Source organism: Leucoraja erinacea, chromosome 5 (genome assembly GCF_028641065.1).
Source record: "Leucoraja erinacea ecotype New England chromosome 5, Leri_hhj_1, whole genome shotgun sequence".
Lineage (NCBI taxonomy): Eukaryota > Metazoa > Chordata > Chondrichthyes > Rajiformes > Rajidae > Leucoraja > Leucoraja erinaceus.
The window spans coordinates 24,673,691-24,693,066 of NC_073381.1; the positions used below are offsets into that span (position 1 = coordinate 24,673,691).

The 19,376-nt window shown below is 42.2% G+C and overlaps 1 protein-coding gene across 7 annotated transcripts in view; it reads right to left on the minus strand.

Moving 5' to 3' along the window:
* The window catches only part of LOC129697048 (myelin transcription factor 1-like protein), a 415,381-nt gene that overhangs the window by 127,285 nt on the left and 268,720 nt on the right, over nt 1-19,376 (minus strand). For 4 of the 7 annotated variants that reach the window (XM_055635250.1, XM_055635249.1, XM_055635247.1 and 1 more), the window contains exon 12: nt 843-944. The exons of the other annotated variants lie outside the window; for them this stretch is intronic. In XM_055635250.1, the coding sequence (XP_055491225.1) occupies nt 843-944 (102 nt within the window). The remainder of the gene's footprint in view (nt 1-842; nt 945-19,376) is intronic. 7 annotated transcript variants of the gene reach the window in all.

Sequence of the window (19,376 nt, forward strand, 5' to 3'; positions counted from 1 at the left end):
CCTACCATAGACTGTGCAGATGCTGCCCTGTTTAGACTTGCCAAAATGCAACACCTCACACTTCTCTGTATTACAATTCCATCAACCATTCCTCCACCCATCTGCCCAACCAATGAAGATCTTGCAGTAATTTTTGACAACCATCTTCGCTATCAACAATATCGTCCACTTTAGTGTCATCTGCAAACTTACTGATCATGCCTTGTATGTACTCATCCAGATCTTTGATAAAGATGAAAAACAGCAAAGGGGTCAACACCGAACCCAGAGGCACAACACTGTTCACAGGCCTCCATTCTGAAAAAACAACCTTCCATCCTCACCCTCTGCTCCGTTCCATGAAGCCAATTTCTCATCCAGTCATCCAACTCTCCTTGGATCCCATGCAATCTAACCTTCTGGAGCAGCCTACCATGCGGAATCTTGTTGAATGTCTTTCTGAAATACTTACATACAACATCTACATCTCTGCCCTCATCAATCTTTTTGGTCACATCTTAAAAAAACTCGATTCGTGGGACACGAACTGCTATGTAGAAAATCATGCTGACTATCTGAATCAGCTTCTGTCCATCAAAATGCATGTATATCTTATCTCTCAGGATACTCTCTGGTAATTTTTTAACCACAGATGTTAGATAGTACACTGGCCTGCAGGACCCTGGCTTTTCCCTGCAGCCCTTCTTAAGTAGTGGCACAACATTAGTCATCCTCCAGTCTTCCAGCACCTCACCAGTATTTAATGTTGACTCATAAAACTCAGCCAGGGCACCTGCAATGTCCTCTCTAGTTGCCCACAGTGTCCTCGGATATGTCCGGATAGGCCCAGAAGATTTGTCTACCTTCATACGCGTTAGGACCTTCAGCTCCTCCTCGACTGCAATACCGACTGCCCTCAAGACACTTCCATTGATTGCCCCAAGTTCCCCGGTCCTCATGTCTGGCTGCATGGTAAAAACAGAGGAGAAACACTCATTAAGGACCTTTCCCATCTCCTGTGGCTACACACAAAGTTGACTGCTTTTACTCCTGAGGGGCCCACATTTCACCCCACCCCAGTGAGGCCACCAGCATAATCAAATATGAGTCTCACTCTTTCTTCTCCCCTCTCCCATCAGGCAAGAGTATGAAAACGCACACCTCCAGATTCAGGATACAGTTTCTTCCCAGCTGTTATCAGGCAACTGAACCATCCTATCACCAACTAGAGAATGGTCCTGAGCTACCATCTACCTGATTGGAGACATTTGGACTATCTTTAATCAGACTTTACTGGACTTTATCTTGCATTAAATGTTATTCTCTTCATCCTGTATCTGTACACTGTAGACGACTTGATTGGAATCGTGTGTTGTGTCTCCGCTGACTGGATAGCACACAACATAGAAACATAGAAACATAGAAATTAGGTGCAGGAGTAGGCCATTCGGCCCTTCGAGCCTGCACCGCCATTCAATATGATCATGGCTGATCATCCAACTCAGTATCCCGTACCTGCCTTCTCTCCATACCCCCTGATCCCCTTAGCCACAAGGGCCACATCTAACTCCCTCTTAAATATAGCCAATGAACTGGCCTCAACTACCCTCTGTGGCAGAGAGTTCCAGAGATTCACCACTCTCTGTGTGAAAAAAGCTCTTCTCATCTCGGTTTTAAAGGATTTCCCCCTTATCCTTAAGCTGTGACCCCTTGTCCTGGACTTCCCTAACATCGGGAACAATCTTCCTGCATTTAGCCTGTCCAACCCCTTAAGAATTTTGTAAGTTTCTATAAGATCCCCTCTCAATCTCCTAAATTCTAGACAGTATAAACCAAGAACAACAAGAAGCTTTTCACTGTACCTTGGTACATGTGATAATAAACTAAACTAAACACCCCTTGGTTATCTTTTTTCCCTTCATGAATTTATGAAATCTCTTCAGATTATCTTTAAAATTATCTGCCAGAACAATCTCCTGTCCCTTTTTTGCCCCCCCCGATATCCTTTTTAAGCATACTCCTCAGTTCCCATCTGATTAAATGGTGCCAGAACAACAACCTTGAACTAAACATCAGTAAAACCAATGAGCTGATGTTGACTTTAGAAAAGGAAGGCCACGGATCCACAGACCTGTCTTCATCGACAGGATGGCGGTGGAAAGAGCCAACAACTACAACGTTCTTAGGAGCGCATATCTCCAAAGATCTGTCCTGGACCCAGCAGATTGATGCAATCAAAAGATAGCTCATCAATGCCTCTACTTCCTTAGAAGATTAAGAAGAATCAGTATGTTAACAAACATCTACGGTAGAGAGCATATTGACTGCTTACATTACGGCCTGGTTCAGCAACTCGAACCCGCAGGAACAAACGAGATTTTTAAAAATGGTGGGTACTGCCCTGTTCATCACGGGTATTGATCGCACCACCATCTAAGGGATCTATAGGAGGACCTGCCTCAAAAAGGTTGGCAGCATCATCAAGGATCCACACCACCTTAGCCACACTCTCATTTCACTTCTGCCATCGACACCGAATGTATAGGAGCCTAAAAATCATGACATTCATTTTAAGAAACAGCTTCTTTCCAACAACCATCAGGCTATTGAACTTCAAACTCTGAACTTCAAACTCAAATTCTCTTGGTTACAGTAGGGGCTTTGGGCTTTGTTTTTGTTTTGCACTATTTTGTATTTTAAGGCAAGGCAAGGCAACTTTATTTATATAGCACATTTCATACACGAGGCAGACTCAAAGTGCTTCACATAAAAACATGTCATACAATAAAATGAAATAATAAAATGAAATAAAATAGAACTAAAAGAAAAGAAAAGCAAAATTAATGTATTTAAGAATTTTTGGTTGTTTTTTGTTATCTATTGAGTACTGTGTTTGCAAGCCTGTTGTGCTGCTGTGAGTAGGAATTTTATTCCAGCCCACCCCCCCCCACCACATCAGTCCAAAGAAGGGTCTCGACCCGAAACATCGCTATTCCTTCGCTCCATAGATGCTGCCTCATCCGCTGAGTTTATCCAGCAATTTGTCTTCCTAAGAATTTTATTGTTCTGTTTCGATACATATGACAATTAAACACTTTTAAAGGGCTTGTCCCACTTACGCGACTTTTTCAGTGTCTACCGGCACCCGTCATAGGTCGTTGTAGTTCGTCAAAACATTTCAACATGTTGAAAATTCAGCAGCGACCAGAACCAGGTACGACTCTTTGGGCGACTACTCATGACCATACAGGCTTCACCCCGCGACATGTCGCCAAGGTGTCTCCTGTATGGTCGTGAGTAGTCTCCTCAGTCACCCAAAGAGTCCTAGCGTCTTTCTGGTCACCGCTGGATTTTCAACATTTCAAAGATTTTCGGCGACCTGCAACGACCTATGACGGGTGCTAGCAGTCGCCAAAAAAGTTGCGTAAGTGGGACAGGCCCATTACTCTTGCTTACTTAAAGGAGGTCCCTTTGGTTTCTTCTCAGCAGATTATTGTAACTATTTTCCTACTTTATTAGGGACAGTGAGATAGAAATGCCTTTTGCTTGCATTCTCTTACTATTCAGTAAAGTAGCTTCCCTACATTGTTCAGGCAGGAACTGCAGATGCTGGTTTACATCAAAGATAGACACCAAATGCTGGAGTAACTGAACGGGACATTTTGAGCCCAAAACGTCACTCATTGCTTCTCTCCAGAGATGCTGCTTTTCCCACTGAGTTACTCCAGCATTTTCCCCACATTGTTCCCTACTTGTGGAACTCATTCAATGGATTTAATGCATATTAATTCTGGAAGCAAAATAGAATGGGCAGCTGGCCTTAGCACATTACCAAGGACAAATTTCCACCGTTGCAGCTTGTGCCTACCTGTATTGACGGTTTAGTTTATTTCACTTCACTGTCAACCTGCTTTTGCACTCCTGTTCAATAGCTCCATACACTCCTCCACTGTGCATATCTACTCCCTTTGTTTAGCTTGCCCATCTTCTCCTTTTCTGCCCGCTTGATATTTGGGCTTTGACCCATTTCTTAAAGTTCCTGTCCAGCACTTTTTGTAAAGAAAGATGACTGCTAAATCATTAAAAAAAATTGTCTGGCACTTCAGACCTCTTTTCAGAATGCGCAGATTTAATTGCATTGCTGCAGAATCCAGAAGAGGAAATCTGTTTCATTAATCTATTTTTGTACATGTCTTGCTCAGATGGTAGGGCTATCCTTGGCAGTAACTGACAAAATAACTCTCAATTACTGTCTTCACACGTCTGTGTCGTCTTTCTTTGTTCTTGTATATTCCCTCTAAATCTGCTTTGGTATCCACCAATATTTATTTCTTTGTCTGGGTGTATCACAGATTTCTTATCCGTGATATTGAATTCCTGCAGAATAGAAGCACTAAGCCTGCTGGCTTATAACTTGCATTTGTTCATATGTTCATTATTCATACACCCCCAGTATAGCTGTGGTGTCATTGTGACAATAGCTATATGATTTTGCAGCTTGTACTTTCTTATTTCCTGTTTTAACGAGCAGTTCAATGAGCCATTCTTAATGATTTCTAGCTCATTACTCTGCTTATGACACGCGTTAATTGACGTCATGTCTCCAGCACTTTGAGGGCTCTTGCCTGCTAACCCAAGGAACAGCTGGAAGTGGAACCAATCAACCATAGGTCAACAAAACGGGGTCCCCACCTTTCAATCCACTAGCCATCACAATCGAGACATCACCTTTTACCATTCCTGCCATCTGCAATGGGGACCCACCACCACCCACATTTTCCCTTCCTCCCCCCTTTGAGCTTTTGGCAAGGACCAAGTGCACCCACTCTATTATCATTGTCACCTGTATCGGTGAGCTTGATGTGGTCTCCTCTATTTCGGCGAGACCGAGTATAGACAGTGTTTATTTTGTGCAACTGCCATCTTGATCTTCTGGTTGATGTGACTTAAAATCCCCTTCCCATTCTCAGCTTACCCTTCCTATCCCCTCCCCCATCTGCCCACCATCGCTTCCATATCTGGTTTCATGTTTTACTATCCAGCTTGTCTTTACCCTCCCTCTACCGTCTTCCCTTCTAGCTCCATCTTTTCCTCCACCAATTGTTTTCCTTTATCTTTTTTTAAACTTTACTTATTAGCCTATGCCTGAAACTCCTCCCCCTTCACCTTCCCCTCCCCCTCCTGGTTACATCAGCCCATCATGATCCTCTCCCCCCCCCTCTCATCACCTCCCAGCAATGTATTGTTCCCGGGCAGCAGGTTGGATAAACCTCAGTGCCAGCCTGCTCCGACAGTACCACAGAGCACCAGCAGATGGAGCAGGGTTGTTCTTCCACTTATACAGAGCCCTAGTGAGACCACACCTGGAGTATTGTGTGCAGTTTTGGTCCCCTAATTTGAGAAATGACATTCTTGCTATTGAGGGAGTGCAGCTTAGGTTTACAAGGTTAATTCCCGGATGGTGGGACTGTCATATGCTGAGAGAATGGAGCAGCTGGGCTTGTACATTCTGGAGCTTAGAACGATGAGAGGGGATCTTATTGAACATATAAGATTGTTAAGGGTTTGGACACGCTAGCGGCAGGAAACATGTTCCCGATGTTGAGGGAGTCCAGAACCAGGGGCCACAGTTTAAGAATAAGGAGTAAGTAAGCCATTTAGAACGGAGACGAGGAATTAAGGGACAGAAGTTTAGGGGTAATATGAGGGGGAACTTCTTTACGCAGAGAGTGGTGGCGGTGTGGAATGAGCTCCCAGTGGAAGTGGTGGAGGCAGGTTCATTGGTACCATTTAAAAATAGCGAAATAGGGATATGGGAGAGAAGGCAGGGAGGGTTATGGTATGAGTTGGGGAGGTGGGACTAAGGGATCACATTGAATGGTGTTCGGCATGGACTCGAAGGGCCGAGATGGCCTGTTTCCATGCTGTATTGTTCTATCGTTATATGGTTATAAACACTTTGGCTCACAAAGAGAGTGTGCATCAATGGAGTCCCTCTGCCCCCTCCGAACAAGGCACTACTCTCTGGATGCTTTCAAGAGAGCTGCTGTTTATCAGGAACATAAAAATGCCATTCAGGAACAGAAAGCCGTCACTTGACACCCCCCACCCAGCCTGTTGATGGTGGGGCCCAGACAATGGGAATACCACTGAATATGAATGGTCAGGAGGAGTTGCTCGTCACTTTCTTGCTGAAGGTGAATAGAGTCAGGCATTTTTAAGGCATAACTCATATTACTCATATGTTGTGACACTTATCACTCGTATCTGATAATTGCGTGTGAAGGAAACTTCTAGCCATTTAGATACTTGGTCCTGAGAGGGCACAATGATAATGTGAAACTAAAAAACGTGTTTTTCTCACAATATCAGTGTCATTCCTTCCACCATTGGGCCCTAAGAAAAACCTTCGATTGTGCCGCAACGCTCGCTAAACCAAAATGTTTCAAAATAATACAATGCAGCCTTCAGCCAGATCATTGAGATTTTGCATTCTTTTAGAAACATAGAAACATCGAAAATAGGTGCAGGAGTAGGCCATTCGGCCCTTCGAGCCTGCACCGCCATTCAATATGATCATGGCTGATCATCCAACTCAGTATCCCATACCTGCCTTCTCTCCATACCCCCTGATCCCTTTAGCCACAAGGGCCACATCTTAGTCCCTCTTAAATATAGCCAATGAACAGGCCTCAACTACCTTCTGTGGCAGAGAATTCCACAGATTCACCACTCCCTGTGTAAAAAATGATTTTCTCATCTCGGTCCTAAAAGACTTCCCTCTTATCCTTGCTCTTCCATTGTGGTCATCTGCAGTCTTTGACACCGTAGTCAGTTGCTCTGGGCTACGAGTGGAAGTAATAGTGAGATTTGTTATATTTCAATGGGATGTTCAGCCATTTTTTGGTGGTTTCTTCTTTGGAGCAGCATTGTTCAACGGTGCAGCCATAGGTAAGCACCATAAACTGCCCTGAACCTAAAGGTATCTGACGGTGTCCACTACTTGTTGTCTGACTTTGTTAACTGATGGTCAGCAATTTTCAGATCTTTGCGTTATGCAGCACTGTCATTTTCCTAGAGAGCCGACAGGTCAATACATGTTTGCCAAGATGAAGGTTGGCATAAAACCACGAGTTCCTCTCCGATAAGAACAGCCACAGGAATAAATTCTGCATAATCTTTCCATTTCTGTCCTCAGCAGCCAACCCAATAGTTTTAGACAGTAACCCTTGATTCTTGGCACCTCAACATCAACTGCAGAGCTACCTAGTCAAGCCCGTATGGATATTCTACATAAGGTAGAGAAGCTTTTCCAAAGTAAGGAAGTGATTTTTGTAACTTTGCCACTTTTCCAACACCACTGAAACAGTAATTGGCCCATTAGTGGAACCTGCATAATTGGAATTGGTCAGCTTGTAACAAACTATTTGGGGTTTTTTTAATGGCATTTTTATGGGTAGCAGAAGCAATTAGGTGAGAGGTCTATTGCAACTGTAACTAATGCCCCTGTCCCACTTAGGAAACCTGAACGGAAACCTCTGGAGACTTTGCGTCCCACCCAAGGTTTCCGTGCTGTTCCCGGAGGCTCCCGGAGGTTTTTGTCTGTCTCCCTACCTGCTTCCACTGCCTGCAACCTCCGGCAACTTCTGGCAACCACCTGCAACCTCCAGGAACCGCACAGAAACCTTGGGTGGTGCCCAAAGTCTCCAGAGGTTTCCGTTTAGGTTTCCTAAGTGGGACAGGGGCATTAAGAGTCCAAATCTCATTATGAGAGAGAGTTTGCTTGTCTTGTTTACTCTCTGGAAATGCATGAGGCTGGTTTGGACAAATAGCCAATTTATTCCATATTTCCATGCTGTTTCAGAACAGGAGACAGTCCTAGAGACCTCATTTGACTGAACTTCTGCTCCTTGAATAGTAATTCCAGGTGGTGTGGAGGGAGCAGTCAGAAGCCAGGGAATGAGGAGAAACTTCTTATCCCCATAATCTAACTGGATTGGCTATGTGTTAAGCAAAACAGGCAACTTATCCAGACTACTTAACAATAATGGAATCATGCAAATTCCCGAGAAACCTGGTATAGATCATGGGAAACATATATCTCACAGTCAGGTTATATATTCAAAGAATATTAGTGTTTACAATTCATGAGGAACTCTAGGTTTAGAAATAGAGGCCAAGACACAACATCAGTTCAGTTTTTCAATTCAGTTGAGTTTATTGTCACGTGTACCAAGCTACAGTGAAAAGTTTTTGTTGTGTGCTAACCAGTCAGCAGAAAGACAATACATGATTACAATTGATCCATTTACAGTATACAGATACATGATAAGGGAATACCATCAATAAAGTAAAAAATATTGCTGTAGAAATAGAGATTTAAGAGTGTAGAGCGATTGAAATGTGAGTTTGTAGATCTACTTCTGTGGCTAGCACGCAAATAGTCGCCTGTGTTGGGCGCCATCTTGGAAGCTAGCATGAGTATAGTGTACCGTTGGTAACATTTGAATGAGCAGCAGTGCATCTCACCCAAAGTCACACAGAGACGTTAACTTACCATTCAATTACTCCCGGAGTCTGCAAAATTCACCGTCCCAAACTGTAGCACTTGAACGGGTGCAAAAGTATTGAATGAAAATGCAATTGTCCTGCAAGTGAGAAATTATGCTTTTGAAGCAGCAAATTGTGACCTTACTCCTCTACAGACAATCCAAATAAGCATTGCATTCTGGATTACAACACTTGGTGGGCCTCTACCGCAATGCATGTCTTATGTAACTAATGTGTATGGTGCCTTCATATGACAGGTTCATTTTGCAATCTGTGCAATGTGCACAAAACGGTTGCATTTGTGTGATGTGTCCCTAAACACATCAAGGTTCATTTGCATTGCACTGATAAAGGTTGTTCACTGTCTGCATTTCTCTTTTAGTTCAGAGATACAGCGTGGGAACAGACCCTTCGGCCCACTGAGTCCGGGCCGACCAGCGATCCCTGCACTCCAACACTATCCTATACACACTAGGGAAAATTTCCATTTATACCAAGCCAATTAACCAACGTCTTTGGAGTGTGGGAGGAAACCGGAGCTTCCCGGAGAATCAACCCAAGCAGGTCACAGGGAGAACATACAAACTCCATAGACAGCACCCATTGTCAAGATCAAACCCTGGTCTCTGGTGCTGTAAGGCAGCAACTCTACCACTGCACCACCATGCCGTCCATTGCTTATTTTGCAAAATGAGGTCAGAACGTTGAAAATTGCCTACTGGATTTCAATGGAAATCTTCAGAAAATAATGACCAGGATTCCGAGGAAGAATGCTTTAGCTCATAAGAGAAGTAACATTTTGGATTATTTAATGTCGCAGAGGGCAGTTGAAGCTTCAGTTAGATGTCTCAGAAAGTCAGCAACACAAACATTTTTCACCAAGGCCTAGATAGCTTCATTGAGTGAACATTCCTTCCAATGGGATTCAGTTCTGCCCACATGGAGTTTGAGAAAGTGTAGCACAGATAATTTACAGTACAGGAAGCCATTGGATCTATTAGTCAAAAAAGAACCACCAACTTAGTCCTCCCTTCTTGCATTAGGTCTGTAATTCAGCAACTCACACTCTTCCACAACAGTTTCAGTTGCTGAATTACAGACCCAATGCTGGAAGAGAGAATTAAGTTGGTGGTTCTTTTGTGAACTGTGTAACATGCAACACCACCAACACCAACCATCCAGGCAGTGAACCCCAGACCCCTACACCGTCTGATGACAAGATTTTTCCTCATCTTCTCTCTCATTCTTCTACCAATTTTACATATAAATATTTTAATCCTGTTCCTGAAGGAAACTGGTTGTTGTGGCCATTTGGCTTGTTTTGTGTGTCATTAATTATGGCATTTGCTTTTAACTTTTAGACTGCCCGTTATTATGTGGGTGGGATTTATGACGTATTCTAGTGCGTGTTTGGTGCTAGGTTTCTTGCGCAGAAGCTTAGTTTCTGGTTTAGTTTTGGACTTGCATGAGGAAGGCATGCCCTTCGACCATGTGAAGTTTAACCGAGACATGGGGAGTTTTCTAACGTTTAAGCGATATGCTGGAGTTTAACGAAGATTAGAATGTACGAGTCGGAGTATAAGGTCAGTTGTATCTTATTGTATTTATTCAACAATAAAGAAACTATTAATCAAAAGACTGTGTTATGAAGATTTATCTGTAAAGAAGCTCTGAAGGTCTCACGGAGAGCGCACATGCATATTACGACATTCTCCTTAATCATGTAGTCTACTTTAGTGGCTAGAGGGAGTAATCTCTTGAACGATATAAAAATCTGCTGCCTAACTGGTATTCTCTATTTACTCCATCAACAGAACATAGAGAAAATAGGGAAGTGGAGAAAGGACCTCCAGGTGGGTCTGAAGCACAAGGACAGCATGTGGTTGAAGACCCAGAGGTCCAGGTACCCACGCCACTAAATGGTCAATGGCTACAGCAACACGCTCCCCAATCCAATGGCCAGAAGCAGCTTCACCTGTGGAAGCTGTGGGAGGATCTGCTTGTCAAGGACAGGCCGAGTCAGCCACAGCAAGAAATGCATCCACATTCCTCTCTCTAAGCAGGGCAACCTCAGAGCTGCACCAGCATCCCTTGCAGATGGACAGATATCAACACAGAACACAGATTAGTACAGAAAAAGCAAACGGACAACTTCAGCCCTGAATGTCTGTGTTGAATATGATGCCAAGATAAACTAGTCTCAATTAGCTGCACATGATCCATGTCTCTCCATTCCCTGCATATCCAAGTACCCATCCAAAAGCCACTTAAACACTGATATCATATCTGCCCCCACCATTCCTGGCAGCACTTTCCAGGTCCTTTCACCCTCTGTGGAAAATACTTGTCCCCACACATCTCCTTTGAACTTTACCCCTCTCCTCTTTGATATTTCCACACCAGGAAAAGGGTTCTGACTATCTACTCTATTTATGGATTCATAATTTAATATACTTCTACCATCTCTTCTTATAGCAGATGTCCTTGAATCCATGCATCTTTCAGGTAAATTTCTTCAGCACCCTTTCCAAAGTTCCACATCCTTCCTTTATTGGGGTGCACATATTACTCCAAATGTGGCCTGACCGAAGTCCTATAATGCTCACTCATGACTTTCTGACTCTTATACCTAATGCCCTGACCAATTAAGGCAAACATACCACATGTCTTCTTGAGCACTCTGTTTATTAGTGTTGCCACTTCAGGGGAGTTATGGACTTAGACTCCAAGATCCCTCTATACATCAATGATGCTATGGGTCATGCCATTAATTGTATATTTTTTCCCTTACATTTGAGCTCCCAAAGTGCAACACCTCACACTGCTTGGATGAAACTCCATCTGTCATTTATCTGCTCATTTCTGCAGATTAACTTTATTTCACTGTACATTTGGACAGCTTTCCTCACAGTTTGTGACTCCAGTAATCTTAGTGTCATCTGCAAATTTACTAACTGACCTATCTACATTTACGTCCAAGTCATATATATCATAAACAACAGAGGTCACAGCACAGATCCCTGTAGAACTCCATTGGTCACAAATCTCCAACCTGAATATTGCCCTTCCACACAACCTATCATGGGAGACCCCTTCCACCCCTGCAATGGGCTGTTCCAGCTGCTACGGTCAGGCAAATGCCTTCGCTGCCATGCTGTGAGAACGGAGAGGTTGAGAAGAAGCTTCTTCCCAGAGGCCATTAGGACTATTAACTCCTATCTCACCAGGGTCTAAATTTACTGTACCACTCTACTGCTTTTTCTTAAAATTGCTGTTTTTTTCCCCTTTTTCCTTCTGCCCACAATATTTAATATGAAAACGAATATGTGATTCTATTACATTCTGTTTGTAGTTTGTTTGGTTGTTTGTTTGTTTGTCTTTTTGCACAAAGTCCGCGAGCATTGCCACTTTTCATTTCACTGCACCTCTCGTATGTGTATGTGACGAATAAACTTGACTTGACTTGACTCAAACCCTCTTTCTTCTCTCAGTAAACCAGTTATGAATCCACAGGACCGTCACCGTTAATCCTGTGCATCTTAATTTTCAGTATCAGCCTACCATTACTAAAATTTTCCTCATCTCCCCTCTAATCCTTCTATCAATTTTGCATATACATCGCCCTCATAAATTTATAAGCCTATAAATGTCATCTCTCTGCTCACTGTATTGAGAATAAACTGAGTTTATCCAATCTCTCATTAAATGTATAGTCTTCCATTCCAGGCAGTATCCTGGTACATCTCTTCTGCACTATCATTTGCTACCACATCCTTCCTGTAGAATTAGTAATCCATGCCACTTTTTCTGCAGACTGATTATTTTTCTCCACCACCCACATAAACGCTATTAATAGAAATGGAAAATTGTTGCTATGCCTTGAAGATATCCAATTATGAAGGGGAAAAAAACCCAAGGAGGGATCTAGTGGGTCAGGCAGCATCTGTGGAGGGAAATGGACAACCATATTTTTGAGTCAGGACCTTTTGTGCATGTTACTCTACCCAAGAAAGGTTGCTGTCCTCCCTCCACAAATGCTGCCTTTCAGTGCTCTGGTTTTAGCTCAAGACCAGCTTCTGCAGTTTCTGGTGTCTCCTAATTATAAACAGCCATCCCATTAACCAAAGCCAATCACTGCTCCCACTGTTCATATATTCTTCTTCCCATTCCAGGCAACTGAGCTGAAATAAATGTATAGCACTGTTGCCATATGAATTTGAAAAACCATAGTTTCCTATTTCAGTTTAAAACACATTATTACATTTGCTTTCACGTTATATTCAAATCTTTCCACTTCAATTTTGTTCTTATTAAACATGCTGATCAAATCAAACAAATTAACTATTCCCCATGCTCACTAATCAAGTAATCAAGAAAGAAATTCCAATATTTTCCACACACATGTTTCTACCTCACTGTACTTCTCTTTTGTTTTGGCAGAGAGATACATATTGCTTTGCTTAAAGAGTTGCAAACCATTTTAATCAGATTCAACATTACAGCTCTTTGCACACGGTTGCTATTACTTAATTTCTGATTCAAACTCCCACACAAATATAGCCAGAAGACTTATTGCATTATTAATGAGCATCAGCATTCCCTGCACCCTTTTTCCTCATGCACTACATTTCCCTACAGTCTGACAAAACTCCTGTTAAATTGACAGCTCTGGGTTTAGATGTTTCCCATTTTATTTTTTACCTGGATCTTGCCTGTGAGTGTAGGTTTGATACAACCCTCTATCCAGATAATTATCTGATAATCTAATAGCTGCTTTGTTATTGCTATACATTTTTTAAAATAACATAATCTGGACACAAAGCTTCAAATAAAATAACTATTGGAGTCTATTCATAAAATATTCATGGATTCATAGATTGGGATTTTTTTTTATTTAGAAGTCATTCTGGGAAAGGATTAATGTGAAGTTGTGAAAATAGTGTTCCAGAAGTCTCAGCATGTATTAGGGATTAAAATAAATGCATACAAATTGGTTTATCTGCCATTTGTTAATTCACTTTAATCTGCAAAGTGTAATTTGAAGACATTTTCAATTTTAGATATTTTGCCACCCCAATTTAGCAGAAATCAGTCTCAAAGTGTATTGATATTTACTTGTATCGCCAAAAATAATAGCTTAATTTCTTCATACATAACCCACAGCAGCGAAGGATTGCAGCAAGACACCCCTTTCTAGGCATGATGCTGTTTATTACAGTAATACTTGAAGATTGGACAGGTGCCCAAGTCATCAGGAGTTATAGGTTTAATAAGCATGTTGTGCTGGGAAATTCATGCAGTTAGCCATCCATGTCATGCTGCATGTCTGAGGTGACAGATGCTCTCAGGCACACACATCTCAGAATCTAGCTTCCTAGGTCACAGCAGGAGCAACAACAAGCCAACTATAATTTCAATTAAACAGCAGGCTTTACAACTGTCAAGAGTGCTATTGATTGCACATTTGTGACCCTCAAACCACCATACATTATGAGGACATGTGTCAGAAAATGGTATTAAGCCAGGTAAATGCAGATGCATGGTGATATTGTGTATTAAAATCATTCTTCCAGTCTCTCTTGGCATCTGAGGGTCTGTGACCCTCTTGCCCCTCTGCCTCTCCTGGATAGACCTAATAAGCAGATGATTCTTCTCCGTTGGCCTTGGCATGATGTGGTCTAATGCCACAACACATCATTCCAATTTTGCTTGATATCTATGTTGGATCATATTTTCTGGATGTCCATAGTAATTTTAGTAATCTCCAAGGATAGCCATAGCAACGTTCTACAATGCTGGCTAACTCAAATAAAATGTATGTTTAAGTTTCATAATCATATGTTTTGATTGTTATATGAGTAATCAAAATAAATTAAAATATGTGTTCAGGGACCCTCCTTTAAAATAAAGAGCAGTAAAACAAAATTGATCGATGGAAATAAAATGTAAAATTACATTAATTCAAATTAAATGAAGAGCAACATATCTCCTAAAGATCTTTTTCAAAAGAGATTTGATTATTTTCTGAACAACATCAACCAGTATATTTAATTATGATTACTGGTTTTAGTGTTTCGTCCCTCTCCTCCAGCACAGTATGATACATTCCAAAATTCAGGTCAATGCTGAACACTACTTCTGGTGAGATACATATAGCAGCTCTCTCCATTTGGCACAAGGTAAGCTCACGTTCTCTCTGCAGCCCAGGCACCATCCATGCACAGCATTCCTTCAGATGCCTCGACAGAGTTGGATGAATTTGCATCTGGGAGATAGACACAACAAGCTGGAGTAAATCAGCGGGTCAGACTGGTTTAAAGGAATAGGTGATGTTTCGAGTCAAGACCCTTGATTTCAGATGATGATTCATGTCAACTGCCCTAAGTGTGGTGCTTCGAGAAGACACTTGTCAGTTCTCATTCTATCAAGTGTTTCAGCTATTTCTTCCAAAATAATGAATAAGGTTTCTGATTGTGGAGGTTTCCTCCTACTTTGTACTAAAACTTGCAGAGCAGATTTGCTTACAGCTGTCTTCATCTGCTGCTTTGATCTGATTCAGAAAAAACTACCCCGACGAAGATTATTTCTCAATATGTTCATTTTGCTTGAATGAACCAGCAAAAAGTTCCGCTAATGAATTACATGAGTGAACCTAAAACCACTTACATTAGAGGTTGACCTATTGTGCAACCACTCAAGCAGAGAGAGCTAGGCAGCACCCTCGTCTATGTGAAGTCACTGACATTACACCATAGGAAGTTCACACATGTTTGTGTCTATTCTTATTGGCAGGAACAGAGCTTACAATGGTATCTTAATATAGAAAGACATGTGAATATAGGAGCAGCAGGAGGCCACCAGGCCCATCAAGCCTGCTCCACCATTCAATATGGTCATGGTTCATCTATCCTGGCTTCAACTTTGCTTCTGTGCCAATCCCCCATATCCCTCAATTCCTTAATCTTTCCAATTGGAACCCACAAAAAATGGTGAACACTGCACAGTCCATCACCAGTACTGACCTCCCCACCATCAAAAGGATCACTGCCTCAAAATAGCAGCTAGCATCATCAGACACCCACACCACCACTCCTGGCCGCCGGAGAGAATACACAGGAGCCTGAATACTGTAACATCCAGGCTAAGGAACAGCTTCTTCCCCACAGCTATCAGGCTATTAAACACTACAAAATTAAACCTCCAAATAAGCTCTGAACTACATAAACTTGGAGACGTTGGTTTTGTCTTTTGCACTATCATTGTTTGCTCTGTTTATTATATTGTTTACAGAGTACTATGTTTAAATATTCTGTTATGCTGCTGCAAGTAAGAATTTCATTGTTCTGTCTGGGACATATATATGTATAGACACAACAAGCTGGAGTAACTCAGCGGGTCAGACTGGAGTAAAGGAATAGGTGACGTTTCGAGTCAAGACCATTGATTTCAGATGATGATTCATGTCAACTGCCCTAAGTGTGGTGCTTCGAGAAGACACTTGCCAGTTCTCATTCTATCAAGTGTTTCAGTTATACATATAAAACTCTCATCTTGTTTGTTAGTATATCCGTGAATTGTCTGTGTGTCTGTGAGACTGTCTGTGTGTCTGTGAATATGATCCTGAAACTAGGCCCAAGCAGTACACGAAAGCAGAACAATTTTTGTCCTACCTTACTCACCATTGCCCTGTGGTGTATTGTGTCAAGTTTCGTTCAGGTTGTTGGTATATTTTACAACTTATTCACATTTTAAACTTTACAAAAAACACTTTGACAAAAATCTCTTCCATCTGCACTGGCCGTTAGCAGTGTATGATGTCACAATGGGATCTAATTTACATTAAAAGCACAGCAGCGTTCTACACTTACATCACAAAGGGATCTCATTTGCATAAACAAAAATACATTAAAAAAAAAACAGCAGCTTCCACCTCACAATTATGTCAAGGGGGTAGGGAGGGGAGAGGGGTCATGGAGAGAGATAGGGAGTAACCAAGAGTAGTGGAAAGGAGGGGGAGGAAGACGTGAGGGAGGGGGTGGGGGAGGGGAGGAGGAGAGAGGAAAGAAGAGGGAGGGTGAACAGGATGGGGAGGAAAGGGGTAGGAAGGCGCACTTGGGGACGGTTGGCGTGAATCGCGTCACTATGGGGATCTCTGGCGTCAAAACGGAACCCGGCAGCCACATCTGCACAGTTGAGGGCTCTGGGTGAGTGGTGGAATATTGCGTTCGGGGACCAGCCCTCCCATGTGTCAGGGATCCAACGTGTCCCACTTGTTCTAGTAAAAATTACTAAAACTGTCATTTTGTTTGCTTTTATGTCTGTGATTCTGTTCCTGAAATTATTGGAAAACAGTACACGATAGTGCTACAACTTTTGACCTACCTAATTCACCATTGCCTGTTGTGTGATGTATCAAGTTTAGTTCAGATTAATAGTATATTTTACAAGTTATTCACATTTTAAACTTTACAAAAAACACTGACAAAAATCTCTTCCACCTGCATTGGCCGTTAGCAGCGTATGATGTCACAATGGGATCTCATTTACATAAACTGCCCATCAGCAATGTTCCAACCCACAATTACGTCACAATTGGAATCTCATTTACATTAAAAAAAACTAACTAAAAAAAAAACACAGCAGCTTCCACCTCACAATGACGTCAAGGGTGTTAGGGAGGGGAGAGGGGGTTATGGAGGAAGGGAGGGAGTGACTGAGGGTAGGGGAATGAAGAGGGAGGGAGATGAGGAAGGCAGTGGGGGAGGGGAGAAGGAGAGGGGAAAGAAGAGGGAGGGTGAACAGGAGGGGGAGGCAGTGCTGGGGGATGAGGGGGAATGGTGGAGGATAGGGGTTGGAAAAGAGATGGTGAGGCGCACTTGGGGAGGGTTGCCGTGACTTGCGTCACAATGGGGATCTCTGGCATCACAATGGGAACCCGTCAACTGCGTCTGCGCAGTTGGGGGCTATGGGTGAGTGGTGGAATATTACGTTCGGGGACCAGTTCTCCCATGTGACAGGGACCCAACGGGTCCCATTTGGTCTTGTATAACAATAAAACACTCTTGACTATTTATTCATCTCCACCTAAAATATATCTAATGATTGTCCTCCACCACCCTTGTGGGCAGTGATTTCCAGAGAGAATCATTTTCTATGTAACTCAGTTTTAAATAACTGACCTTTATTTTGAGGCTGTATCTCTTGCTTGTGGCTCTTCCACATCCACCATGTCAAGTTCCCTCGGGGTCTGCTATGTTTGAACAAGGCTATCCCTCATGTTTTTAAGCTCCGAGAAAGACCAATCAAAACTCTCTTGCCTCTCTTGATAGGCCAACCTTCTCATCCCAGGAATTAGCCTGATGGATCTGCTTTGGACTGCAATCAATGCAACAAGTGGGATCTAATCCAACAAAAGTATGGACTTAGAAAAGGCCATAAACAGTCAGTTACCTTCTAGATCAACACCATCTACCTTTAGATTATTGATGTGGAAGTCCTCCCCAGCATCCTGTCTACCTAATTTAATTGCTCCGGCCCTTTGCTCTCTTTTCCACAGTTTTTCTGTTTTCATTACAGTAGATCTTTATTCAAGACACAACAACTCTAATACAAATCTCTTGACACAATGAATCTGTCTGGATTAACACATGTAGCCAGCAGCTATAATAAGCACCAATCTGATTGCTCTGGCAATTTAACCTTGACTACAGAGCAGTAAAGATTCTGTACCGTGTTTGACTCAAGTCTCGCTGATCAACTGGTAATTGTGGCAGATTTATTTCACTGTGAATAGGTGCTGTTCCTCCAGGGTTAAACTAAAGCCGTCAACAAATCCAGTTCACTATTCATTTTTCTGTCAAATTCATCAAGTATCCGTGAGAAACTGGTGTCCTCGGGAAATGAAAGATATTTTCTTATCAGAAAACCAGCAACTGTCATGTTTTGTTGTTACTTCCCTAATTTACGTAACAATATCATACATAATAATACAGGCACAAATAAGTAGTGTTCCCCAATATAACTTGTCCATAAGCATTATTTCAAATTTAAATAATTTTTGATTTTTGACACCATAATTGCTTTCCTTCAAAATCCCGACTTGCAGAGGCTTATGAAGCTACATCAAACTCAATTTAATGCATACTGCATGTGCAGTGAGCTGTGGGTGAACCCAAGCAGGCCAACAGCAAAATGCTCTCAAAACATGTTCCTATTGTGAGTGAGCTGCAGGTCATGACTGCTGAGCCCCCAATGGGGACTCAATGGATTCAGAGATGAGAGTAGGAGTGGAAGCGATAAATGGCCAGAAATACTCCACATTTTAACAAGGAGCAATCTTTGTGGCTCTATATTCAATATTTTGCTAAAACAGTACCTTTTGGCGAAGATCTCCAGTGATTTCATAGAGGGTGGCAGCTGGATTTCACATGGACATGGCTGCTCCAGGCTCAGGAGAGGGTTTGCCCGTTCAGTGCAAACCAATTTCCATCAGAGCTGAAGCCTCATATTGATATATCCAGGGCCAAACCCTAGCTGCAAGGAAAGTGTCCAGGATATTGACCTTCCAAAATAGACAGCTATCACTTGCACACTATCCAGAAAATAGGTCAACTTCAGCTGCATTATGTTTATGTGTCACCAATTACCATTGCCTTTGTGTGCTTAAAGTATCACTATATTCACACATAATCTTGGCCAGGTGTAATGACAGACAGAACAGTTGGGAGTGTTCACAAAGCAAAATAAAAATATCAACTGTCACCTCAAGCCTGTTTCAACCAGGCATCTGCAAACAAAATTTCTCGGCAAAACATAATTTAGCACTGTTCCACTATAATTTATTTTTC